Below are 27,909 nucleotides of genomic sequence, written 5' to 3'. Positions count from 1 at the left end.
CGTTCGCGGAAGACTGGATCAAGACTTCAGTGTCACGTGTTCTTACATCGGGAAATATAGAAAAAAGCGCGCGATTACTGAAAATTCTACCACATTATTATTAGCTAGAAGTTGTTTTTCCAACAGTAGGTTGTTTTGTTCTCAGATAGCGTTCGTTGTATGATGAATCATAGAGAACAGTTTTTGAACTCTGTTGGAAACGATTCTCCGCAAGCTTTCCTTCGTTTTATAGAACAGCACGTAAGTGACCTACTTTAGTAACTTACTTGTTTTTATTTTGCAGAGCGATCGCAAACTTGTCGCGATATTTTCTTTGTTCTTTTCCTTCGTACATGAAAGTGTCACCAAAAGTTTATCTTTCGTTTATTTTAGTATTTAGTCTAAAATTTTGGAAATTGAGTGTATGTAGCAAGCATCAAGATCAAAGATTCGAACCAATCATTGATTTCACTTGTACTCACGCGCCGCATATTTGTAGGTGGCAAGTATATACCTGCATTCAGTTGTCATTAAGGTATCGAGCATGCATGGTGTAGTCTAGCGTACATTTTATTATGTCATCCACGGGATAAATAACAGGAATGAGGGCCATGTTTGCTTTTGTGGTACAATTATTAGATGTAACCACTATTTTGCGTTTATTTATCAATACATTTTTTTTCTTCAATAAATGCAACAGAACTCAAAGAATGATTCATTTAACATTGAAGAGGCTTTGCAGACTTTGCCAAAAAAAGATCACGAAAGATTGTGGTCCGGTCTCCGTGACATGACACGCAGACTTTTGTTGACAAATCCTGTTGGCTCTCGGGAAAAGGATGACTCTGAAGAAGAAGGACCTTCGGTAACTCCAGTAATCATTTCTATTAAATTCGAAAATAATGTTAAGAAAAGTGCAAGAAATCAATGAGAGACCACGGTCTTTATTTCAGGTAGTAACAATACGTTTACAGAAGTTTGAATAACATAAATAGCATAAAGCAGGATGATAGGCAGACATTGGACATCTCCAGCATTTTTTCAGGTTTACCTATCAATTCATTCAGGCTCATTTATACTCTAAGATGGATAGAGACTCTGGTAATTTTAATATTAATAACTAGATAAACCTTTCTCTGCTGGATAGCACAGTACATTTCATCAACACTTACTGTGTATCTGCTACATTGCAATTTATCCATTTCATAGGGTTATCTGCTTTCTGAATGACTGGGCCTTAACTCAAACTTTAGGTATCTGCAGTTCACCGCAATACATCACTGGGGCACTGTTACTGCACCTAGGATTTCTGAGTAAAGTTCTGTTAGAACATGAGATTTGACAATTAATGCGTTTACATAATTTTCCTCTAAGGAGTGGCCTGTTCTTCTGTCCTACCTGGAAGGGGTCACAACAGTGGGCCTCTGTGCTCTTGTTGTGATGCCAGAGAAGCCCACACATGTCCCTTCAGCTTTTTTGGAAACAGCTGCCATTCTTCATGGTTTGTTACATAATTATTCTATTCACCATCTTCTCTAAAGCTGATGTTTTGAGTGTTAGCCCTTTGTCAGAGCCAAAGACAAGGAGCTAGCACTTGAAACATCAGCTTTAGAAACTCTTTATGGTGGCCAATTTACATTATCAACTTGGTTGATAAAAATAAACTTCATGTAAACAGTATGAATAGAGCAAAATTTGATCTTAAAGATTAAAAAAGTTCAGTGTATAGGCCTAAAGTTTTGTTTTTCACATGTATTCTCATTAGGTCTGTTAATGTCCCTGCCTGAAGGATCTGAATCCTTGCAGAATGATATTGCCCAGCTGTGTGAACTTTGGTGAGTCAGTTATGCAACTTAACATGGATTGTACAATTCACAGAATGATTTAAAACTGATCTTTGTCTTAATGTTGTTATTTTCATAAATCTCTGAATATTTTATGTATGACATGGGATCAATGAAACATTTTTTTGTAAATCCATCATAGGTTTCTCAATGAACTGGAAGGAAAGGAGGAATTGATCGCTCAAACTTTCCCATACCTGATAATAAGGAGCCTTGGCCGAGGATTGGTAAGCAATAACAACAATATGAAGAAAAATTGTTTATTCACAATTCAAATGAAAAGGGAAAAGGATATGAAATAAGTTATACCTTTCTAGTTTATTTCCTCCTGAAAATAATTCAAACATAAAATAAAATTAATTATATATATGTCTGTTTTGTGATATACAAATGTCACACCCTCAAGTAACCTAAATGTTTGCGCAAAACATTCATACGATAATATCTGAGTCTACTCTTAAAATGTTCAAATTGTCAGCCTCTGCAACTTCTCTTGGCAAATTATTCCATGTACTAATTATACATAATGCATAAAAATGAATATTAGAAACTATTTAAAGTTGTGGATGCAGAACTAAATTTGAAACAGTAATTTTAATGTTTTATAATAAATTTAAGCAATCTACATGCAAGGGTGTAATGGTGCAATTTTTGAAAAGAAGTGCTGCTTGACAAGCTCTCTTGGGAAGGATTTGATCTCCTTTAGTATCTCTGGTCCAATACATTTTGATTTGTAATCCTTCCCTATGGTGGCATTTACCTATAACTCTCTGTATTGGAAATTTAGTGTAATGATCACTGGTAACACATAATTTACAATTGTAATGACTGCTTGTAGGTTTCTGATGTTAAACGTGTGTGGGGTTTACGCCAGTGTCTTCTTCTGATGGACTTTGATGATGACTCTTCTGAATCATTAAAGCAACTACTACATCAATGTATGATACACCCCACGTACCTCAAGTTGGAGGAGGTTGGTGGAATTGATAGAAACAGTACTATAGAGATGTATTTACATTAGTATTGAACTAGACTATTGGATACTAATGCATCTGTATAATCTAACCAAGCAAATTTCTGGCCTCAGTTGTTGGGAGGGTGGATAATGCTTTTCACTACATAAATCTCTATCTGGTAGATAGTGAGGTGCCTTTCCTTAACCCTTTGACCCCAAAGAGTGACCAGCTTCTAATTTCTCCTTACAATATCACCCCTAAATCAAACAGTAAGGTCACAAGAATAAAGGAAATGATCACCAATTCAAGAAGCTCTTGATTGTTTAACAAATTCTCGTATCAGAACCTCAGGAAATATTTAGAGAACAGTATGGAGAATAAGTGTACTGATGAAATTAGGAGATCCTCGCAGCTAAGAACATTACTGAAACGAGTAGTTGTAAATAGGACCTGAAAAAAATTCAGGCCTGTACGGGATTTGAACCCATGACCTCTGCGATACCGGTGCAACTATTTACAACTACTCATTTCAGTAGTGTTCTTAGCCGCGAGGATCTCCTAATTTCATCTCTCCACCGCAGTGCAAATATGTGAAATTTTCATATATCTAAAGTATACTGATGTTAGGGTATAAAGGGTAAACAAATATCTCCTGGGTAGCAATTTATCCATAGTGTTTCACACCACGGGTTCGGGTACTACTGGTTTTGAAGATTCACCAGGAAAATAAAGTCATCGGGGTCTACCAATTTTTTTAACTAGTTTATTCAGCAAGTTTTCTCTTGCACATGCTCTAGCTAGTCAACTGAAAGTAAAAAATACATGGATGGCCTATATTGGTTATAACAAAAACAGAAGCGACAAAAAAGCTTTCTAGAATACGTACAATGTTGATCTCACAATTCTGTAAGGTGTTATCCCGCTCAAGACGCGATATTTTCAAGTCCTTGCATAGAGGCAGAAAACACACTTTTCGAATGAAGCACATTCCTTTCAACCTGTTCTTGGATTCCCTACTGCCGCTTTCTTAATCTTACTCATGTATATGAACTAATCTTGACAGCCCATGATATCTTAGGTAAACAAAAAAAAAATTAGAGTTATTTAACATAGCCCCAAAAATGTTGAAATAAATACTTCAATTGAGTGAATAAAAAAGGAGAAAAACTTCTCTTATGATGCAACTTCTGGGTTGCAGCTTTTATTTGAACTACCAGCTGTGCTTGTGTTTTTTTAAAAAATGTGCCACTAACTCTTAGAATTATAGGAATCCATTGAACAAACCAGGCTTTTTGCTCATCTCTCTAAAGGGACGTCGTTTCTTAAGCTATTCATTTGGATTGAATCCTGGACTGGCCAAGGAGTTCCATAAAACGATAAAAAACCAGATTCCCTACTGTACTATGTAAGTGAAATTCCTCATACAAACCTATTATTGTGATAATTTATTTAAAAGTATTATATAGGTTGGGTGATTTTTTTGTTTTTCCTTTTGTCTCAGGTTAATGATGAAAGGAATTGTTAGCACAGTCTCTGTTACTAATGAACAGAACATTAACTTTCAACACCTTTATTGCCACATGTCTTAAGAATTAGGAAAACTCAGTGTGAGAGAATTTGCCGATATTGAATTTTATAACATTCCTCGTCCCAAGGTTTTTTTTTTCTTTTTCTACAATTTTTGATATGTATACCATCATGAGCTAGGATAACATTTGATATTCCTTATTCTGTTATCCCTTGACCCTTAAGAGTAACTGGCTTCTCTAAAATCTCCTTACAGTATCACCCTTAAATCAAATATACTTTTTGTAAAGGTCAGGAGAATAAATGAAATGATTGTAAACCAATTTATGAAGCTCCTGATTGTAAAACAAATTCTCCTTGTCATTTTCCATGGAAAATGTCAAGAGAACAGTGTAGAGAATATGAATGCTAATGCTAGGGTGTATTTAAGGTCAACTCATAAGACAATTGTCTCATTTTGAGGGTAATGTTTTAAAATGATTGTGAACAGTCAGTTTGTATCACTCAATAGAATGTGATCATGTAATTCCTTATGCTTACAATGTGTGTTATATCCTTTCCCAGGAATGTCCTGAGTTTGTATGGTGAAGTTTATTTTCGTGCCTGGAGAGTTGCTTCTGGAGCTTACTTAAAGGTGCACAATTCATTAACTTTATGTTTTAATTGAAATGTGTAACTTATTACAATATACAATGATAATTGTTTTGGATTGTATTGTGTCACAATGATTAGGTGGCTGAAGTTTATTCTGAAAAGGATTGTTGTTGGTGTTCACAGTGAACTCAACTTAAAGCATACAACTGTACATGTAGCTAAAATTTTGACAACTTTAACAAATGTAATTATTGTTGTAATTTTGCTTTCTGATGCCTGCCTGATTAACAAATAGCTCTTTCCTTGGCCCTGGTGATGGTTTTGTTATGCAGTAAGGTTGCAAAGAGAGAGAAAAAGACAGTGCTTACACTGTACATGTACCTCTGACAACATTTATTTGCAGGAATACATTTGCTGCATGATCCTGCTACTTGATTAATTGTTTCTTTCAAGTCAAACCTTTTATTTTCCTTAGTATAATGTTCTCCTCTTTGGCTTTGACTGCATTTGGTTTTACATAACATACAACTCCTCTCAGAAGTCAGCCATGAAGCAGTGGTGCAAAACAAGCTGGGAATCTGTCTGAATACTCTATTGGCCTACATGAAGCCCACCATTTCATATCATGGATGGAAAAAACAAGATGCAGTAGCAGTGATTTTAAAATTAAGTGCATTCTTTCGTATTATTGTCAGGTATTAGAAGAAAACTGTATTCAAGACCTGATGTTTGCTGCTGTTCATGCACAGCGCACTGGTACTAAGTCAATGGCATCAAGACTACGAAAGGTAACCTGATGCTGTTTTACAAATAAGATAATTCAGATGAATAAGTGTACTACATATTACACACAAGTCATATTATTCACAGTGGCAACCACATACTTCAAATCATCTTTAGACTGGATTTTTAATTACTGTCATTGTGTAGAGAAAAAAGACAACAACCCAAAATCAACTTGATGTATAGAATTTTCTATTAGAAGTATACTTTGTGTCTTTTTCAATAATTATGTGACATATTGGAGTCAGATGATTTACCTAAGTTTACTCTCTCTTGTTGTTTGTGTTTAGGTTTTAGAATACATTCATCAGCAAAAGAAGCAAAGAGGAGTTGATGAAGCTCTTCTAAGGTTGTACCAGCCAATTATATGGAGGGCATTTAAAGTATGTATATACACCATTATAACAACAGTTTTTAAACATTTAATCGAGCTCTGTAATTAATGCAAAGATGACCCTTGAATACTTACATAGTATCATGAAAAAAATTTTTTTTGTAAGAAAACTACCTATTCCTGTAGCTTTCCCTGCAGTAAAAAGGACTTCCATTCATTTCAGATAAGTACTCAATCAGGCTCATTTTGCATTAACTTGTAAAGCTCTACGGTGTTTGGCTTCCAAACCTCTGCTGTCAACGAAATTCATACTTACTTCTTCGTAAAGACCAAAACAATTTTGTTTTAGGATATTCCATTTTTCTCCATTCAGGTGGCAAATCCTATGGTCAGAGCCAATGCAGCAGCTCTGTTGACAGATATATTTCCGTTGCAAAATCCAGATGCTGGGAATGAAGAGATTGATGAACTTCTACAGAAGCAGTTTGATATTCTGAAGGTACAGTGTATGTGGACCAATTTTTAGTGGAACAACGTGTGAAGCACCCATCTCTTCGTTTAGCAATACAATAGGTTGCAAGCTGAGTGCAATTATGATTACAAAAAATCTTTCTTCTGAACAGGACTTGCTTGGAGATGCACATCCTACAGTGAGAGCCACCGCCATTCATGGTGTCTGTCGCATCACCGGGGTATTCTGGGAGCTTATTCCGGCTCATATCATCAAGATGTTTCTAACAAAACTGGTAGGATCTTGCTGCTTGTTAGTGTCATGGAAAAATTAAACGCTGAAACCCCAATGAAACTTAGGGCCTCAGTTAAAAATCCTTCTGATCTATTTTAACAAATAGAAACCATGTTACCGTGATTCTGTTCTGTAATAGAACACAGATGATGTTAAAATGTGGTAAGAACAAAGAAGTGGCGCACGAGGCGCAGCCGAACGTGTCACTGATTTACTTGGCACATGTTTACGTATTCTGCGATCTATTACTGTTCAGACCCGCGGCAACATGGAATCTCTCTGTTTTATATGAAAGAAAAAAGTTGTTTATGGGGAAGTCATCTATGTGTCTGTCTTCCATTAGATCATAAGTAAGAAGCAATCAAAATACGTGTATCATGTTGGCTTGTAATCGGGGCCGGTGTTTGAGAGAATACATTAAACACGGTGTATGGATTATTGTTAATTATCGGTTCTCACTTAGACCACCACAGGACATATAGAGTGTTAAAGTATTTGAATATTGTGATACACAGTCATCATTCGTTTGCTGGCAGGTAACAGAATTGGCTTTTGACACGTCCTCTAGTGCTGTAAGGGTAGCAGTTTTTCAGGTAAGAGACAAAGACATTGACGTTCACATTTATGTCTACAGACAAGTTGGAAAAATAATTGAAAAGTGCATCGGGCTGTGAATATGTTCTAGGCTCTCTTCAATGTTACAGCACGACCTGCGAAACCCACACGATTGGAGCCAGAGAGTGCATCAATAGTGTGAGAGGTCTGGCTCAAAACGCGTGGGCTTCGCTGCTCGCGTCGTAGCGCCGATAAGAGCTTGTTGAAAGGCTATAACTCAGGTCGCAGGCAGGTTCATTAGGGGGTTTACGTTTAAGAAAAGCCAAAAAATGTAATCAAATTAGAAATGAAATTTGGTTTTGGGTGTTTTACATTTCGAAAGTGCTTAACCGATTTAGAAAATGGGCAAATGCAAACTCTTTGTTGAAAAATTCACTCTAAGTTGTACGCGTTTAATAGACGCTTTCGCAGCAATTCCTGTTCATGAACTAGTTTACCAAGGTTTAAAAGTAATTTCTGAGTGGCTAACTACTTCAAAGGGGTGTCGTAAGCTGGAACTACTTTCGAGAATATCTGTAGTTTTTCTAAAGTCTTCACATATGTATCACTATTTGTCGTTTTGTGATACATAAGAATCCACGTCCAATTTTCTTAGGGCTTAAAATTCTTGCTGGACAATCGTCTCAGTCACCCTCTATTGAAGCCGTTGCTGAGCAATTTGCAAGACCTGGTGCATGATCAGACGGAGAGAGTGCGGGTGGTTTTTCTTGATGTTTTGCTGTTAGTCAAAGGCCTCAAGGCAATAAAGGTTAGTTGAAGCAGTGTGTGAATGTTGGCAGGTCTGCTTTTAAGTATGCACATACATGTAATACTCTTTTAAAATGCACGCAAACTGAGTCTGGTTGTGTATTTTGGAGTCAGACCGCCTGTCAGAAGTTAGGTGGTGACGCCAAGACAGAATTAAGACTCTGGATGTAGCTTGTAAACAAAAAGTGTGTTTAGTTTATAAATGCAGCGAAGCTAACAAGCCTTCTTTCACTTCAATTTTATGGCTCAGGAAACCCAGCATAAGCGTCACACGCGGAAGAAATAAATACATGCATTTATCGTTACATGAAGCAATATACTTGACGTTCTGGGATCACTAACAAAAACATCACATGCTGAAGAACACCAAGAGTAAACACAACAAACATAGATGAACACGTCTTCCCATTCTGAAAGCGTATTGTCTGAAGCGCAAGTCGTCGCCATTCGATGCGACAGGCACGACCCGTCATCGTGTGGCCACCTTCATACTCGTTGATGAATTGCACCCTCCGGATAAGAAAAAATATTTATTTCCATAGTGCAGATGTTTAGGCTGCCAGATCTGCTATGACTCTGTCGGACAATGTAGCTACTAAGAGATTCTTTCTTTTTGTTTCTTTTCAGTTCTGGAATATAGTGCCACTAGAACAGTTGCTCGCTCAGTTGGAGGTGGAACAGTCTGCGGCAGTGATAAGGAGACTTGTCAAACTGCTTGTCAATTCATTTCATCCTACTAACAAGAGTGTTGATGTACAGGTGAGTTAAATGAGGTACAGAGGGAAATTCTTGTTTTCTCTTGAGTATGCTTATTAGCAATAAACCACACTTCCTGTTGGTTTACCGGCGTAATAAACTGCGCGGATGTTGGGAGAACACTAGAAAGGTTGGAAAGCCACGAGCCGGAGACGAGTGATTTATAAACTTTTCTCGTATTTCCCAACATCCCAAGTGGGTTATTACACCGTTAAACTGATATTAAGTGCGATCTGTCAAATAAACGCTCATTTTTGTTGCATTGGGACAGGTAGGGTAATTCTCTTGTATTTTACCCGTTTGTTGTAATAGAAGACGTGTATAGCTATGGCACGCCTTTTTTCCAGGGAATCACCCTAACACCAAACCACATTGCACAGCGGTAAGAGCTATTCGCAAAGCACGAAAACTTTCTTTACACAAACTTAACAATCGTAACAATCTTCCAATCTGCATTGTTCTACTGCTTCTGTAATGGTTTGTTTAGTTTTGTGGGTGTTATATGTTAGCCCTATGCTGTTTTATTAAATTTCTGGTGGTGACAAATGAATTCTAAAAGCATGGTGTTGGGTAGCTAGATATTGTATATGCCTCAAAATTAATTAAAATCCTAAACATTGTACACCTTCTTTATGCCAGTTACTTCAAACAGAAGCCTTATTTCTGAAAGTCACTAAACATGTTTTTCTGTGTCATTTGCTTGTTTTTTATCATTGTGCGATCTGGTCTGTAGGTCCCCCCCCCCTCCCTCACCTCGCCTCACCCTACCCCCTTTACAAATACGGCTAAAGCTTTATGCATTTATTTATATCTTTACCTGTAGGCCACTCGGTGTTCAGCTTTGTGGCAATCCAATCCTCTTGCAGCCAGGAAATTTTATCAATATGTTCACCTACACACAACCATATCGGCAACAGGTTAGTATCTGCTATGGTATTTTAAGCCAAAGTTCTTTTGAAGACACCTTTGAAGCAGATGTTCCGGTCCAAGGAATTTGACTAAAACTGGCGCTTTTGTTGTTAAGTAGACCAAGAGTAAATAACTTGGGAAAATTATTGAAAATGAGAAACTCAAAACTCATTGTAACAGCGGGTTAAATGCTCTAACGAGGATATATTCATTATGATGTATTAGTGTTTAAATTTGATTGTTTCATGAAAGGGTTGAAGCGGCCTTCTAATTTATATAAACTTTTACAACAAGTAATGGCGAATGGATAAATTCTATTTTCCTGTCATTAGGCTATCAGCAATTTTAGGCTCTACCCTCGCCGTGAATGTTATGTCCAACATCAAATTCTCCACTACTATTTAATGAACATGCATATGTTTGTTTGATGGAATTTCACATTCAGTGTTTCTCTTTTAGGCAAGTTCATAGCATTTCTGGGTAACTGCCTGGTGAAGTGTGCAAAAAATGAACATGATGAAAGTCTGTCCTTGGAACCTGTTAGCCAAGGTAAGTGATGCAAATCTGAATCTGAAGATATTGTTGAGAGAGTAGAACCGTGGTCATTTTATTAATTTTTTTTCCCATTGTAAATGTCATTTTCTGGTAAGCTGAGGACAAAGAGAATTCTGAGTGCTTGGAGAAACTTGGGACATATGATGTTAACACACTAGCGGGCCTGGCTGAGACAATAGCCATCTGTTGGGGAGGTATCAAGGACAAATTGGACAAGGTATTCTTCATTGAAACCTGATTTTCAGGTATTTAATTCAGTGAATTGATCAGGAAAGCGGAGAAATCAACTTAGTTGTAAGAGGCTCGAAGACCGAGAAACCACAGGGATAACTTCAATTCTGCACCCCATTATGAGAAGCCTTTATTGTTTGGAGTGGGGGTTGAAATGTCAAACTCTTCTCTTCGGGGGCAAGTCAGTTATCAGTTATTCACTTTTAGAGTGATGGAGGCTGGAAGGGGGGGGGGTAAAAAGGGAAACTCGTTCGGGAGGGGGGGGGGTAAAAAGGGAAACTCGTTCGGGAGGGGGGGGGCAAAAAGGAAAACTCGTTCGGGTGGGTGTCAACATTTTCTGAGTGATGATACGTTATTCAAATTCCACTTTCTAGAGCGCCAACGACGCAACAAGGTCAAAGTTGGTTGAAAAGTTCACAAACGCTCTTCCCACTTTGTTTGGAGTATTTAAGGTATGTATTACTCACTCATCACCCGACAAAATGACTCCACAAATTTTTATTTTCCCCTTCTGTTTAAAAATGTATACGTTTCCCTCTGAATCTAGACCGGAATTTGTAGTGAGCAATATAAATATTTGGTACCCACGACTTTGAAGTTTCTTTGGGTATGATATCTCTAAATAAACTCATTTTGCCGGTAAAAACGTTGCCAAAGGTTTGACTTTGGTTTGAACTGTAAGTTGTCAGCCTACCAACGAAAATTGAAAAAAAAAATCCAAGTGCAAAGTGTAATGTAACAAAATGCATGCTTTTCTTAACAGCAAACCCGCATTCAGGCAGCTTGTTTAGTAATTGCTGGATTTCTTCCGTCCTCATCACTGCCCGCCTTTAGGTAGGTACATGTACGTTAGTCTTTCTACGGCTTTAACTCGCGTAGCAACCGGAGCTTTATTCCGGCCGGTTTCTTTGGCTTGAAGCAACTGAAATATTACTCCTCTCTTGTGTGGAATGTTAGTCCTTGTCAGGAATCCCCCTGACCTCCACCTCAAACGCTTTCGTCTATTGTCTCTGACAGATATTTACAAACAAAAAAATGTACTCAAAGGTGGAAGAGTCATTTGAAGGGGAAAGCGTCCTGCCCAAGAACACAACACACAGCTTTATCCAGGGTTTGAACTCGGACGTTTCGATTCTCAGTCCAGCGCACATAATGCTAGACCATTATTAAAAAAAAAAAAATTATGCATGTCTTGAAAACCCCACCCCCTCCCCCCATAACTTCTCTGGTAGTCCATCCCTTAGGCCAGCACGACCCGGTATTTAGTTCTTATTTATCGTTATTTCCCTCTTTTTTCCCAGCGCCAAGTGTCTTTCATCTCTATCCAGCTTGCCTGCCAGCTCACTTAGTTCAGAGTACGGTCCACTGTTGAACTGCCTGTGTTCCTGGGACAGAACCACTGATGTACTGGAGCTTATTAATGACTTGATAGCTTCTAGAATGACTGGACAAAGAAAAGATATCAAAATGGTATTGAATTGTGTCGTCAACTGCTTTTGTTTCCAATTCGAAGTGGTTAGCAAATTCAATGAAATCTGTACACGTAAACCCAAAAACAGTTTATATCATAGAAAACATTCATTTTTGAATTGTTTACGCAAACGATAAACTGACTTAACAAACAGATTTAAAGCTTTGAATCGTAATGGTTCAACTCCATAGGGCCGCTACAAAACCTGCGCCTTAGATAACAAAAAAAATTCACATTTTGTCTTGTTAGGGAGAAAAGACACGACACAGAAAGAAATCTGTTACCTTCCAGCTGCCTCCAGAGAACAAACACATGTTGGCATTGGATTTTCTTTCTTGGATGATGGTAAACTAGTTGACGTCACGTTTTCTTAGTGCACGCACTGGCCGATAAGCGCGGCTGAATTTGTTTACTCCCGGGCGTGTGCAAAGACAGACTGTTCGAGCAATGCCTTTTTCTAATTTTGAACATTAGAGCCATTTTCAATGGAGTGTTTTACGTTGCTTCTCTCTGTGATTGGTCAACTCGCTCCACTCGCTCAACGAATCAGGTGCAAAGCTAAAAAAATCACGACTTGGTCACCCGCGTTTTCCCGCAATTTAGGCAATTTGGTTGATTTTAGTTGAAGTTCTCATTGGTTCCTAAGAGTATTTTACTTTCCTCTGATCAGCCGTTGTGATAAGTTTGGTTTTGGTTTTATGACACTCAATCGAAAAGCGTTTTATAAATCGAAACTCAATTCTCAATCCAGTGGAGCTCCGTGTGAGTGTCCACTGGCCCACCTGCAATCCATACTAAAAGTTATCTCAAGCTCTCTGGTTTGAACATTTTTTAAAGGGTCAGCGTTAAATTTCTTTATTTCGATCGCGTTATTTCGCAATCAGAATTAGGAGCTGAAGCTCTCTTTTGTGGATACTGGTAGGGCTCTCTTTCCAAACCAGCCTTTTTTTGGCATTTGTACCCAGTCCTCTACCTGCTTACAACAAATCGAGCCGTGCGCGGAAACACTGTCGTATCTCCCAATTCCATTTTTTGGACTGTCTTTCAGATGTTCTTGACCTTAACTTGCAGGACATTTCGTCCGCCTGATACTTCTTCATCCTTTTTCAGGGTGAGCCCACGTGCCGCACAGCAGTGCAGGAGCACCATGACAAATTACGAAAGATAGCTGATAATTTAAGGCTGATAATGGTAAATGTGTGATTGCTACCATGAGCAATGAATTGCAACCTAACCCTTTTTTTCAGCAAGCCTCTTTTGGGTGTTTATTGATAGCGGGATTGTAGCGGAGGGTTTTCGCCCAGCACCACTATCATGCCCCGTTTGTTGAACGATCGCCTCGCACAGACTTGTCTGAGTCCAAAGCGCGGGAAGGGGGAAGAAGGATAAAGCAATCGAAGCGCAAGGAGTGTAGGGAAATGTTATAGAAGCGTAAGTTAACCCTTTAACTCCAAGATTTGATTGTTAATTCTCTTCTTTGGCTGCTACGCATTTCCTAATAAATTAGTTACAAGAATTTGGGGTTTTATCATGAAAAAAACATCTACTTGATCAGCATGAGTATTCTTATTACTTGTTTGCTGGATAATGTACGGATATTAACAGGAGTAGTCAGATTTCAATCACTTCTGGGAGTTGAAGGGTTAAGGAATACCGTGAAGTAAATCTCTCGTCAATTTTCATTTCCTTGGATTGGTAATTCTCTTCTCTAAATGCTCTACATTTCCTTTTAAACTTGCGAGAGAATGTGATGTATTTGGATAACGCCCTTTAGTTTAGCGTGATGTTTATTACTCTGCCCTATTACTTCCGTAGGCGATCATTGAATCTCATCTTACATCAACTGACTCAGTACCAGTCCCTTTGTCCGAAAGTGACGTAGAATTCTTTCAGAAGGCTTTCCAGGCATACTGTCTGTCAGAAATCCACTTACACCACATGGTAAATACAAAAATCAGTTCTCTGTAAAGGAGAGGATTATTGTAATGGTGATAGTAATACTTATAATAATAGGGCTAATAATAATAATAACAGTAATAATAATAATGGTAATAATGATGATTATAATAATGATTTTAATGATATTCCAAACATAGTGAATTGACCGTAGTAATTTAAGGAGGCGTTCTTGAAAGACAAAGGAAAGTTTACTTGACCAGTTCCCACTTCCCTGTTATCGATATCGTGATATTCTAAGTCGGGCCTATGACAGGTGATTGAAACTTCTTCGAGAACTATTTAAAACAAACTCGCCTCACACGCGTTTTCTCCGTTCGTACATTGGGCAATATTTACCTTCTTGCATGCCATCCGTGCATTGATGTGTTCCTAGCTTCTTTCTGAGTATCAAGTTTGAAGATTTACGAACTGTCTTCGTTGTGTTTGAAGGAAAAGAATGATGATCATGAAGGAGCTTTGACAGCCATGGAAAACGTGCTTGTCTGGGGTGACAGAGTATTACTGCCAGTAATTAAGAAGGATAGGTCAGTGGTTTCCCCTGGAGTATGTTTTGGTTATCCTACATGATGTAGATACGTAAACGCTGCAATAACGAACGTGCATGGTGTCTATGTTTTTACAAAAACTGTAGAAATTGGTCGAGGGCCATCGTCAATTTAACAAATAGATTCCAATTTGCCGTGCGTCTGTTCGGTAATAGATCACAAATGACGTCAAAATGTGGTAAGAACAAAAAAGTGGCACACGAGGCGCAGCCGAGTGTGTCACTGATGACACAACTTCGAATCTATTTGTTTTATATAATAAAGAATTAAAAATTAGTTTTAATGATGACGTCATCTATACGTCTGTCCTCCGAAAGATCATAAGTGAGAATCAAACAGACTTCGTGCATAACTGAGCTTATTATATAAAAGGTTTTAGAGGATAAAAATGACATATCATGTAACACAGCGCTCAGCAATCAGGAAAAATTGATGTTCCTCGTGGTTTTACTCTAGTTTCTAAAATTGTCAACGTCATTTCTATGATCATCAAGGTTAAAGACAGTGGAAAAATGTGGTTGATTTATTAAATAGATATTAACAGAAATATTTTTTTTGCATACGCCCTTAAGTCTCTATGTTACAAGGAAAGCGTTTGCTTTCCTTATTTTTTTTACAACGGGTTCTCAATTTGCAATGACTTGTGAGGACCTTTTTTTTTTCCGAGGAAGGGAGAAGTCTGTAGCTTTCTTTTCAGTTAGTTGTTGTGGTAATTAGCAAAATTATGAGTCTCATGAACAAAATGGAAATGTATATAACAGTGTGAATTAAATTTTAGGAAAGTTTCTGATGAATCGATGAAAGTAGCTACTGGTGCCAAACGTGTTCGCGAGGAGGAAAAATTTTGTTGTTTGGTAATTCACTTAGTAGAGGTATGTATTGATACTAGCACTAGACTGGAAACTTCACCACCTGACGTTGTCTCACGCGATAAGTATAGGAAATCGTATGAACGCGAGTGCATTTCGTGATTTATGGGCACGAGTGATGTTTTGAAAGTTCTCAAAATTGCACGAGCCGTAGGCGAGTGCAATTTGGGAATTTTCAAAACATCACGAGTGACCATAAATCACGAAATGCACGAGCAGGTTCATATGATTTTTTATTTATTATATTCTCGACAAAATTACTCCATCGCGCTACTGTCAGCCATTTTTTTATAATTTGGTGTTCAAATTTGGCGCTTCCCCCGGTGTTTCCATGGCAACTTCTCCGTATTGCACTCCATAACCTCTATTGCACTCTATAACCTATTTATGCATTCATCATTGACCAATCAGAAACGCGATATTTTGTTGAGTATATAATAAACCGATTTATCATATGATCAATACGGCCCCGTGTGCGCGCTTTCAGTAAAAAAAAATTTCGATAAAAACCCTTGTATGAAGGCCGCAAGTGAGATCGTGAGCAGGGCCATACAGATCCGTGCCGCGAGCGTTCAAAGGGTAAATGCTTATTGACTGATTTAGTTTTTTCTGTTTTCTGGAATAGCCAATCGCATTATGAGAATTTGCTTATCTATGAGTGTGACAAGTCCGTTTCGAAGCTGAGGCTCTTGTGATGTAGTATTAAGGATCTACTGTTTGTTTTTCCTTAGACTATTTTGATGTGCCTGAGCGAGATATTCATGCTTCGAATGGCCGAGGAAAAATTCTATAACCAGGCGGCAGTTTTTACAACATCGGTAGCAAAAATCGGTGAGTGAATTTATTAGTTTCACTAAATACATTTGTAGCGCAATTAAGAAAGTCAGAAAACGGGACATTCGCCTCCTTGTATTGATTCTTTGTGCACGATTTCCTGCTACAATTGAACATTGAAAAATGAACAGTCACTGAATTTTATTAATAAAACACTTGGTAAGAACTGAACTGTTTTGGATGAAGTTTGAAAATAGGTACCAGTTTTTTATCACGAACTCATATGACATAGAAGGTTAAAACAGAGGGCTAATGTAACAGACTTTTTTAAGTCGTCTATTGTGTCAAAATTAGTATTTGACTCGTTTTTGTTATGGAGCATGCTATTTGAAAGGAAAGTGTCTTTTAGCATTCTTCGACTGTATACACGTGGCTCGTACTTGTTCTCTTGGAGGAAATTGCGATCTGAGAAACAACTTTAGCTAAGTTTTTGGCGCATTAGTTTGTTATGATGGACTTTAGACAAATGTTGAAATTCTGTCACAAAATACTTTCAAACTGGACAGGTTTGCAACAAAAATATGAATTCTGCGTATAACCAGGTTCCGTCCCAACTTTTCCTTCCCTTCTCTTTTGGAGTGCATTTTAAGGACAAGGTGTTTGAAATGTTTTTATTAAAACCCTGACACTAGCGTGGGGTACCGGAGGAGAACTGCGTGCTTGTGCAGGTATTTAGGCGCTTTATGTCGGTAGTGACAGGAAGAACAGCACCTTATTATGTATGTGATTTCGCAGGCATTTTTTTTCCTCAGGTTGTAAAGCAGTGGAGTTTTTACCGCATCTTTCCAAGCTGCTTTATCAACTTGCTGAGAGCGTGCTTTTGAGTGATGGTAAGTACCTCAGGAGAAGTACCTCAAGCCAGGAAGATTTATAACTATCGTCTTACCAAAACAATACAGAACTTACCATCACTGTGTATTATTTAGGTGAAAACGATATTGATAAGTCTTCCTGACTTTATTAATAAAAGTACACACTGAACACACAATTCTCTTTAACTTGTGGTTTAGCGTAGCCAACTTTTACACAGGTAGGACATTGTTGCACAGGACAAAAATACGAACGGAAAGTGGTGCAAATACTTTGTCGGCTTGATTCTAAGTAATGAACCTTTTAGGAAAACACATTTTTTGTGCGGATGGTCACTTTCGTTATTTTGTTTGAGGTGTTTCCGTCTTTCGCGCACGCCTCATGCATTCGATACGATTTTTATATAATGCCAGATTTGTTTTAAAACCTCAAGGCCATGATACTAGAAAAACGAAAAAGTAAAACCTCAAGCTATTGAAAATGATTATGGTTAACTGACTAATAAATGGAATGAAATATAATTCCCTTATTCGGTGAACGATGTGATTGGCGCAGACATTTAAACCATCAGATAAGGTGTATTTATTTGTTGCTCCTCGCAGTGCATGGAATAAAATCTACATTTGTGTTGTCTTTGTCTATTTGCAGAAACAGGAAATGTCACTGTTCAAAGTGGGCCTGTGTCGATTGTCCTGACAAACATACTTCAAATATTGACTGCTTGTGACAGTACAGAAGTGGATGTTCTACCACAGGTAAGGAATAACGGTTTTCTTCATGGTGTTCCATCCGTGCCATACGTTTTCTAACTGGTTCAATGTTGTTCCTTGTTCCGTTCGCTTGCAGTTTTCCCTGTTTCTTCGTCCCTTTCACCTGCTTGTGCTCCTTTTTTGTTTATTTCAATCGTGTGTTATCCTATATTTGATTTTCTTATTCATTCATTCATTTATTTATTCGCTTTTCAGGCACTTCTCACTTTTCGTCCCGCCTTGGCTGAAGTTCTCCAACTTACAGAGCTTGGTCGGAAACGCGGAAGCGGATCTAATGCTTGTTTCTTCAAACCACTGGTGTCTGCTGTATTGACAAACATCACGCAACAGGTATGATAGAACTGCTTTGGCGAACATGTCGTGATTAGATTTAGCTTTGCATTGATTGGTTTAGAGAGTGGCGTAAGTTTTTTTTTGGACCAATCACATTTTCTCCTTTCTTTCTCATTTGAGACGCACGTTGTGGAAGATATCACCGATGCTGTGCCTGAGTTACCCACATTTGCAAGTTTTATTGTGAAAATAATAACAAGCGCTCATGCCTTGTTGAGGTAAAGATGTAGTTCAAATTGTTAAGTGTCCTTGTAGTGAAAATTGAGTTCTGTCGTCCGATTTGTGATTTCGCCTTACGGTCTTTTGTGGGCAACGCTGCTCATTACATCATTGGCAGCCGCTTATGGTAAAAGTTGTTAAAACCTCTGTTTCTACGTTAGTGATAATACTAACATTGGATAGTCAGTATCGGGTTATAAGATTCTTTACAACACTTTCAATACTTACAGCACAAATGACACTAATATTACTTATTATTTTGCCTTTTTAGATCCTTCTTGTTGGAATTGAAAGAGCGGGTGTTGTCCGGAGCAGTCGATGAAAACATTGACCAACAGGGAGCTGTTATTTCACTTCTGGGCGCCCTTGGAGGTTTAAGATCACCTGTGTCCTGTTTAGATTCTTTTGCTAGGGGGTTGAACATTTAATGCAACGGAAAGTTCTTGAATGCTTATCAATTTTCTTTATTTGATCTAATGTAAGGCGAGCATTGGCATCGATTAATCATTTTAATAATATTCATGGTTTCCTTTCGTTACCTTGGGAGTGCTTCTCTAACGCCCCTTCCGTTACTGTCACCTCCTCCTCTTCCTAACAGATAAGGGAAAATATTGTCCAGGATTTATGAGAGTAAGAACCAGAGAGCCCGACGCTAAAATTTGTCATAAAACTGAGCCCAAAGTTATCTGCAGAACTCAACCTAATGATCCAATGTATGAGCCAGAAAACTGTCTGTCATAAGTTTGTCACATCCTTTATCACCTTCAAATTTGTCCCAATTGTCTACTTTAAGAGACCACCTACTAACCTACTAAGGACAGTTTTTAATGTTGAGGGGGGAATGGGGAGAAAATTTTTTTGTGAGGTAGTTTTCTTTTCCCCCCGTCCATCTCTTCAAACTTATGAGATATGAAATTTTTTCATTTCTTTTATTTTTATTTTTTTTTTTGACAGGAAAATCTGAGACAAACGTCATTAAGACTTGCGCTCTTCACATTGACGAACAGTTAAAGACTTGTGATCGAGGCGATTTTGTGGAACAAAGGTGTGTTATGATTGTCGTTTTCTTTGTTATTGTTTTGTTTGTTACTTTACCCTTCTTCGTCCATGTTAGGACTAGAGGAAGAACACCGCCTGAAATGGTCAGCCCCAGTGTTTTGTATAGAAAGGTTTTTCCCTTATTTCTTCGTTGAACATAAAAACTTTGGGTTGTGAAAGTTGAAACTCGTTCGGAGCGTTCCAACAGATATGAGTCTCAATCAACGCATTGTTTTACAACACCATTTGATTTGAACTTTTTTGCCAAACGTAGTCTTTTCAGGCTGCCAATTGTAGCCGAGGATTTTAGATAACACTTTTTGGAAAACACTTCAGCTTTACTGGTGAATTTGACAATTTATCTCTCAAGAAACATAGGTGGCAGTTGCCTGATAGTAAAGCAAAGAACTCGACGTCTGAAGATGAGATTTTTTTTTTCAGTTTCCACTGACAGCTAAATGATTAGTTGTCCATAACTTTACTTCTTGTTGCTATTATTATTGTTTCTTTAGGAAGGACATTCAACGTGCCCGTTCACAGGTCCAAACATTTCTCTCCAAGTTACAAATTGTGACATAGAAGGTTAAAACAGAGGGCTAATGTAACAGACTTTTTTAGGTAGTCTATTGTGTCAAAATTAGTATTTGACTCGTTTTTGTTATGGAGCATGTTATTTGAAAGGAAAGTGTCTTTTAGCGTTCTTCGACTGTATACACGTGGCTCGTACTTGTTCTCTTGGAGTAAATTGCGATCTGAGAAACAACTTTAGCTACGTTTTTGGCGCATTAGTTTGTTATGATGAACTTCAGACAAATGTTGAAATTCTGTCATAAAATACTTTCAAACTGGACAGGTTTGCAACAAAAATATGAATTCTGCCTCTGTTATCAGTTCCTCCCCTCATAGCTTTGTTTGTGGGTCGGCTGGTTGGTGTAATTACTCACATTTCCGGAAAATATTTTTCATCAGTGGTACGATTCTTCTTTAAATCCATTTTAGGCCCATATACTCCACGCAGGATAAATTTAAAAACGCAGCACCATGAGAGGACTAGTTATTTTTCGTCCTCATTACCAAGGCAGGAACTCCTGATTGCATTCTTGGAAATGCGTCGACTAGAGTCCGATTCTAGACACTTGCGTCTGGCTTTGGGCGATAGTGTTTGATATAAGACACCAGTGTCCGATGCTAGAAACTAGTGTACGATTTTGGATTCTAGATACCAAATGGACATGTCCGATTTGGGATTTTAGATACCGATTGGATACAACCTAGTACTTTTCATAGAAAAACTGTACTCTCCAATCTGTCATATTTAGAACTAAGCAGGAGTTCCACCCCACAATATTTAGACATGGGACTCAGACAAAGCTTTCGAGTGCAATAATTAGTTTATTGGGGTAGTTTCACGCGACCTTTAAAAAGTCGAAAGCGTCACAACGTAACGGCTTCCTGGTCTCAAAATTCTAGTTACAACAAAAATCAAGTGAGCTGTGAAAGTGTGAACACGAGTTAACCCTTAAACTCCCATGAGTGACCAAGACAGAATTTCTCCCTACAATATCAATACAATATCAAGAAGACAAGTGATGAGAATAAACAAACATATCGATCAAGGGACTCTTAGTTGATCCAATATCAAATTCTCTGAACCAACTCTATAAGAATTGTATGGCAGATAATGAGGACCATTACTAATGAGATCTTGGGAGTGAAAAGGTTAATAGACCCTCCTCAAATTGGCGACTGGAAAAGACCAATGATAAAAACTGCACTACGAGGTCAATAAAATAAAAACAAAACAAAAAAACGACAACAAAAGCATTCCCCATGGGATTATTTTCCGAAGATTTGTCAAAATAAATTGTTATTTCATCCAAGAAATCTTAATTATGATTCAACGATATTAAAAAAACAAACAAGAACAAAAGCACTCCCCATAGGATTATTTTAAGGAGATTTGTCAAAATAAATTTTTACTTTATCCGAGACGTTTTAATCACAATTCAAACGATAAGAGACATGGAAGAAAAATGTCCAAAAGATGTCCATACAGTGGGGTTGTTATGAATTTCCAGGCCCTTATTCCCTTTTATCATTTTAACCTACTTGAAATATCGCCCTATTCTGACTTGGACAACGCCTTAAGGTTACATTTTGTTCAAATTGTCATTCGTCAAGAGAGCCTCATCTTAAACTGTGGAATTCAATTTCGGTCGTCTCTTTTGAAGAGGATCTATCTGAGTCAGATCTGGCTTTTTAAGGTAATGAATCAGAAGCTTATCAGTTACACCGATGTAGCTGATATTATGAACATGGCTAAGCGAATCTGCCTATTCCTAAAGAAAAGACGAGGCGCTACAACAGCGTTGCATCCTGTTTTATCCCCGTGTGACTACTATCATTTAACGAATATAAAACAAAAACACTCATGGCGAACCGTGCAAAGTTCTGTAACACCTAGACACACTGATAGAAGTAGATAACGCAATCTCCACTCTTTAGTTCTAGGACCTTGCTATGGAGCCACCAGCCGGCATACGGGATGCAATTTCCTAATGAAGTAAATGAAAAAAGTTAATTATTAAACTTGGGGAATTCGAACATCGTTGAATAACAGAAAAATTCATTTCTGCGCAAGAACAAATAGGCTCTCCACCCATCTCATGTCGAACTACTTCAACCACCCACCCCTCCTAACTGCGTCTTTATGTCGCCGAAAAAATTAATGTTAGGGTGTTCATTATTTCCCTCCATTTTCTAAGGTACTCGACATCGGAGGTTCAAGCTACGAGACGAACTCTTCTTTATGAACTTCTCTTTTTAGTGACCCAACCCCCAAACACCCCCCCTCCTCCCCCCTTTTCCCCCCAATTCAATCAGACCTGTGACTGTTTAGGCCGCTTGCCTGAACCAAGGTTCTTTCAGCGACAGGATCGCATGTGATCATTCAACTTGAAGTATTTCAAATTTACTTAACTTCGCATATTCTTTGGCTTATTTTGGGGTCTGCAGCCAAAAATCAAAACTCCTTCGTCCTCCCCTGTTTTTTAGAACAATACCTCTAAGGTTATTTTAGATTACTGTCAGTTTCGAATAGAGCAGTTTTCAATTCCGGTTCTAAACAGCAATACCAAATGGTCATCGCAAAGGCTAATCGGCTCAAACGTTAACATCATCATTAGCCAATGAGGACTCTAAGTCATAACATGCAATCTGCCTAAAGCACGGGAGAACGTGGTTGACCAGCTTGAGATTGGTTTTTAGTCCTGCATCTGATTGGATGAGAGGGTAGCGCAAGCTCTCCGAACCAGTCATGTATTCAAGTGGAGCAAAACAAAAGCAATCTTGAATCACGTCAGACATTGATGTAGTTTTCAACCGAGCGTTGAAGTAATCCGACATTAGAAAATTTTTGTTTTACTTCGCTCTAAGAGTGAAGTAGGAAATTTTTCGCCACTCTCTCAACCATTATATGAAACTGGCTAAAACTAATCAGGACCTGCTGCCGGGTAACCCGCCTGAGGCATCTTGGTTTTCTTTACTTAAAGTTCTATCGCGATCTCATTTGCTCTTATTTTCCTTTCTTCTGATCGTCCGTTGCATGTGGTAGCTTAGTTTTAGTTTAACGACATTCAATCGATAAGCGCTCCATCCTCTCTTGTTCAGGACTGACTTTTTGTTTCTATATATGTTTGTGACTATAATGTAACTCACCCTGGCTTCTTGAGCATATGAACACTCTTGGCAGCACAAGTGTAACAGGAAGTCGTTACAATACGAACCCTACGAATAAGATCCAAGTAAGTTTAAATAAACACTTGGTGAGTAGTAGATTAGCAAAAACTTAATTTCAGCGTCGCGTATTTTCCACAAACTAACAGCCTGGTTACGAGCGCTAGCCCGGGAGGAGGACCGGCTCTTTAATATTCTTAAGATTCAAGTTCCCCCCCCCCCTCTCCATTGCCAGTTAATTGGCAGTCAATTGCCTGTAGTACCCCCCTTCATACCCTGTTAGTGACGACTGATTCCCCCTCTGTTTCCTCTTAAAACCATGTGATCCCCGAAATCCCCCACCCCCACCTCGCCAGGGTAATAAAATTCACTGGTCCCTTAGAATGTGGTGTATTAGATCAGGAAATTAGCATGAAACAGATGGGTGCCTTTTTTAATCAAAGTGCTCTGTGAGCAAACTCGTGAATTGACACATGATTTTTTAGATTATGTTTAATGTTATCTGGTTTAGAGAATTTTGTGGTTGATTGTCATATCTAGAGTACGAGCAGTAGTTCAGTGTTCGCTAATGTAGCAAAGAAACAAAGTAATGTTGGGATAAGAAGGCATTACAATTGAAATGATCATGCTATTACATTTGACAAGGTGGATGATGTCATGTGTTTTAAACGTCTATCATTTTTGTTTCTGGTTCAAAAGAAAAGGTTGGAAGTAAATGTGGGTGAAAAGTGAAATTTACTGGCTTTCGTTGTTAATATAAGAAAATCAAGGCAATACTGTCTTAATGAAAACATTAACGATTCCCTCTTTATCAAATGAGACAAACGGGAACGAGTTTTGAGTGATATAACTAAGCCAAGCCTGCCACCGTCATTTTAGATCTCCGCCTGGGTAGATTTAAGTCACGTGCTAGGCAACGTATAATCAATAACAAGATAGAATTTCATTTCAGGCCTATTTATCAATTTTATGGTGTGTAACTTTCGCATTTTAGTACGTTGTATGTATGTTGAATCTTCAAATTGTCTTGAAACTTAAAAGAAAATTGTTCTTTAAAAATTCACTGAAAATCGGTAACTAAAATTGTTTGTTTAGGTGTTATTTGATTTTCTTGTTAACTTGTTATTTCGTCAGTCGCCGGCATCTTTTGTTGCTTCACACAGGAAAAACACACGCGACGAAACTTAATGATCAATTTTGTCCTCAATCTCACGCTATAACAGAAAAAGCTTTAGAACATCTGTAAACTCCGAGCGCTTCGCAGTAAGTGATATTTTCAATGAATCTTAGGATTGTTTTCAAGTTCAAGGATTGTAAATTACAATTTTATGAAAAACGAAGGTTGTTCTGTTATTTCAGTGTGAATCCTTGAATGCTTGCCAGTCGCTGGCGCCGCTTGTTGAAACTAAAACGAAAAAGAAAACTCTTTTAAGATTATCATTGGCTTCTTTTTCATCCCACCACTATTCTTAGCAACAAAGGTCGCCATTTCGTCTGTTTATTGCTCGCCAAAAACTATCAAATGCACTCAAAAGCCTAAAATCTAAACAAATTTTACAGGAATCGACCAATCGAGCGAGCGAGCGAGCGAATGCTATTCCCCACATCGTATCTATAACTCGCTCTTGCGCATGCGCGCAATTCACGAGTTAAAAATGGGCAAGATGTACATTACTTCTACTAAATGTATAAAAGTTGCATTCAATGGAAAATCGAAATAACTTCGGAATGTTTCTTTGATTTTTTAATTGACAAATTCCATAAAATTTGCTTTACGAATTCTTAATTTCCATTGACAGAAATGCCTCCACTCGAACGTTTTTTTCGCTTTTTCAGCATGGATGATTAAGCATACTACTCACGTGTCAATTAACTAATTGCAAGTGGGTTATCATTTTCAAGATCATTCAATTTCACCTGCTGATTTAAGTTATCAAAACAAATTTCCTTAAGTACCGAGTTCCTAAGGGAAATTTTAGTCTGAGGTTCATTAACTTGAAAGATAACTGTTAAATTAATTTCCGACCTACGAAAGAGACAACTTCACCTCACGCAAAGGGGTATTGAATACTGACTCCGTAATAAATTTGTATAATCTTCTATACAACACTGTAAATGTAATTGTCCTAAGACCTTATTTCCGTTTTCCATTTCCTCTTTTCTCGTCTTCTTCCGCTATTTAAGCTTTCATTTACACAGTCACTTCTACAATCTATCTCGCTGTTTTATAATCTCCATACTGACGCGCGCCTCTCACTGACATGAACAATAAGCGAAATATCATTAGCATTTGCTTGTTTCTGATTGATCCTTTCCTTCCCTAATCTGATTTATTTTCTTTTGCCAACGCTCCACACGCTTTGCCGGACATGGTCTGAGAATTATTCCGTTTCGATCGAAATTTAAGAGATTTTGAGGATTAATTCGAATATTTTATAGATGTCTTGAATCCACGGCTTAGTGTTTCGTGATATATTCAAAGTTGTTTTAGACGTAGCTTTGTTTTCATAAAGTGATAATTAATAATTGATTCAAGAACATTCACGCGAGTGAACTGCAATCATCTTTCGAAGTTTCCAGCGATCCTTTCACGCTATGTCTGCGCTATGTTTTCAAATTTTGTTTTTGATAATTTTTAGCTTTCCACCATAAAATGAAAGCAAAGCTTGTTAAAAAAAGTTCGCACGAACAAGATTTACAATAGGGTTCGTTAAATCGTTCGATGCCCTGAAAACTATCTAGGCTATGTTCTCAAGATTGCGCACTTAGGTCAAGTAAATTCTTCAGACTGACCTTAGAAATTGCCAACATAAAGACAGTAATACTTGCAGGGAAATCCCGTGTACATGTAGCACACGATAGACTTCTCAAAGGGTCTATCTCTTTTGATTTCAGCAGTTCATTAAAGAAATTTAAACTATTGCTTATTGTCAACACATGATTCTGACATGATGCTGTACCCTGAACTTTTCATTAGGTCATGCACTCGATTAAGTCCAAAAGCCCAACATACCGGGATCTGGTACATCGCCCGAAGTTTTCCGCGGTTTTCCGCCCCGTTTAAGACTCCTGGCAACCATAATGTGGATGCGAAACAGTGCCAGAAGCAGCTTTCTCCAAGAGCTTCCCCAATTTGCCCTGCAACGATGCATGGGCAGAAAAACGCCTTGAAGCAGATTCCAACATTTTCGAAACAGCCACAGAGACCACTCGACCAGTCGCTCATTCTTAAATTTTCCAATCACCGCTCAAAGGTTTCGACTTCCTCCCCAAACGTGATGGTGTTGTGCTTCGAGGCAACAAGCGGTTACAGGTTGAATATTGTTTATAACTTGTGTTGCCCCGCGACGGTACAAACAATATTTTCTATTGATTGGCCAGGATCTGCAGTTTGATTTCCCTTAGACCATTTTGATATGCCTGAATAGCCGAGGAAAAATTCTACAACCAGGCGGCAGTTTTTACAACATCGCTAGCAAAAGTCGGTGAGTGGATATGTTAGTTCCACTAAATACATTTGTTGCGCAATTAAAAATGTAAATGGAACAACAGGAAATTCGCTTCCTTGTGTTGACTCTTTGTGTACGATCTCCTGCGACAGTCGAAATGAACAGTCTCTGAATTTTGTTAATAAAACACTTGATAAGAACTGAACTTTTCTGAATGAAGTTTTAAAATAGGCTATAGTTTATTATCACGAACATCATAAAACCAGGTTCCGTCCCAACTTTTTCTTCCCTTCTCTTTTGGCGTGCATTTTAAGGACAAGGTGTTTGAAATGTTTTTATTAAAAGCCTTACACTTACTTGGGGTACGGAAGGAGAACTGCGTGCTTATGCAGGTATTTAGGCGCCTTTTGTCGGTAGTGCTAGGAAGACAGGACAGCACCTTATTATGTATGTGATTTTGTGGACATTTTTTTCCTCAGGTTGTAAAGCAGTGGAGTTTTTACCGCATCTTTCCAAGCTGCTTTATCAACTTGTTGAGAGCGTGCTTTTAAGTGATGGTAAGTAACTCAGGAGAAGTACCTCAATTCAGGAAGATTTCAATATCGTCTTATCAAAATAATACAGTGCTTACCATCACTGTGTATTCTTTAAGTAAAGACGATATTGATAAATCTCCCTGACTTTATTATCTAAAAGTACACACTGAACAGACAAACTTCGATTCTTTAACCTGTGGCTTACGGAGCTTGGTCGGAAACGCGGTAGCGGATCTAATGCTTGTTTCTTCAAACCACTGGTGTCTGCTGTACTGACAAACATTCGCAACACATATAATAGAACTGCTGTGGCGAACAAATCGTGATTGGCTTTAGCTTTGCATTTTATTGTTTGAGAGAGTGGCGTAAGGTCTCTGGACTAATCACATAGCGGTGTAAAGCAGTCTTGAATTACTTTCAGCATCCAATTGAAAATTACTGTAATGTGAAAGTTCTTTTCCTTTGTTTTTCGGTTTTTTTTTCTTTGTCTTTTTTCTTGTTATTATATTTACCACTGGCACTTTCAGTTTTTTTCTCCTTTCTTTCTCATTTGAGACGCACGTTGTGGAAGATGTCACCGATGCTGTGCCTGAGTTACCTACATTTGCGAGTTTTATCGTGTAAATAACAACAAGCGCTCCTGCCTTGCTGAGGCAATGATGTAGTTCAAATTGTTAAGTGTCCTTGTAGTGAAAATTGAGTTCTGTCGTCCGATTCGTGATTTCTCTTTACAGTTTTTTGCGGGCACCGCTGCTCATTACATCAT

The 27,909-nt window shown here is 38.1% G+C and overlaps 2 protein-coding genes across 3 annotated transcripts; one reads left to right on the top strand and one right to left on the bottom strand.

Moving 5' to 3' along the window:
* Positions 1-46: 46 nt before the first annotated feature.
* Positions 47-27,909, top strand: LOC113667306 (condensin-2 complex subunit G2). 2 transcript variants are annotated; one of them, XM_089182638.1, is made up of 34 exons: positions 47-240; positions 680-844; positions 1,354-1,480; positions 1,745-1,814; positions 1,966-2,050; positions 2,662-2,796; positions 4,090-4,184; positions 4,871-4,940; positions 5,596-5,688; positions 5,974-6,066; positions 6,391-6,516; positions 6,641-6,763; positions 7,299-7,355; positions 7,973-8,125; positions 8,752-8,883; positions 9,704-9,797; positions 10,249-10,338; positions 10,440-10,561; positions 10,950-11,027; positions 11,339-11,409; positions 11,877-12,045; positions 12,296-12,391; positions 13,157-13,237; positions 13,862-13,987; positions 14,435-14,529; positions 15,329-15,422; positions 16,151-16,250; positions 17,006-17,083; positions 17,712-17,818; positions 18,029-18,163; positions 18,287-18,384; positions 18,657-18,757; positions 19,340-19,430; positions 19,936-20,296. In XM_089182638.1, exons 1-34 carry the CDS (start codon positions 160-162, stop codon positions 20,000-20,002), a joined length of 3,498 nt encoding a protein of 1,165 aa, XP_089038764.1. In that variant the 5' UTR covers positions 47-159; the 3' UTR covers positions 20,003-20,296. The 2 variants fall into 2 exon arrangements, with proteins under 2 accessions (XP_089038764.1, XP_089038765.1); XM_089182639.1 differs by lacking the exons at positions 18,287-18,384; positions 18,657-18,757; positions 19,340-19,430; positions 19,936-20,296 and adding an exon at positions 27,699-27,909.
* LOC149040504 (uncharacterized) lies at positions 20,796-26,642 on the bottom strand. Its single transcript, XM_089182640.1, has 3 exons — positions 26,172-26,642; positions 23,141-23,209; positions 20,796-21,978 (listed from the first exon to the last, which is right to left on the bottom strand). The coding sequence occupies exons 1-3, from the start codon at positions 26,382-26,384 to the stop codon at positions 21,931-21,933; spliced, it is 330 nt and encodes a 109-aa protein (XP_089038766.1). The 5' UTR covers positions 26,385-26,642; the 3' UTR covers positions 20,796-21,930.

Source organism: Pocillopora damicornis, chromosome 9 (assembly GCF_964200805.1).
Source record: "Pocillopora damicornis chromosome 9, jaPocDami1.2, whole genome shotgun sequence".
Classification (NCBI taxonomy): Eukaryota; Metazoa; Cnidaria; class Anthozoa; order Scleractinia; family Pocilloporidae; genus Pocillopora; species Pocillopora damicornis.
The sequence above is the reverse complement of the archived record's forward strand: the minus strand, read 5'-3'. Positions and strand labels throughout refer to the sequence as shown.

Coding starts and splice junctions, on each gene's coding strand:
- LOC113667306 (XM_089182638.1), top strand. CDS start 160: ATGATGAATCATAGAGAACAGTTTTTGAACTCTGTTGGAAACGATTCT. Junction 12,392..13,156: donor ATTTTCTTTCTTGGATGATG/GTAAACTAGTTG, acceptor ATCCTTTTTCAG/GGTGAGCCCACGTGCCGCAC. Junction 18,164..18,286: donor TGACAAACATCACGCAACAG/GTATGATAGAAC, acceptor TTCTCATTTGAG/ACGCACGTTGTGGAAGATAT.
- LOC149040504 (XM_089182640.1), bottom strand. CDS start 26,384: ATGAGCGACTGGTCGAGTGGTCTCTGTGGCTGTTTCGAAAATGTTGGA. Junction 23,210..26,171: donor GGGCGATGTACCAGATCCCG/GTATGTTGGGCT, acceptor TCTTATTCGTAG/GGTTCGTATTGTAACGACTT. Junction 21,979..23,140: donor CATATGCTCAAGAAGCCAGG/GTGAGTTACATT, acceptor TTACTTCATTAG/GAAATTGCATCCCGTATGCC.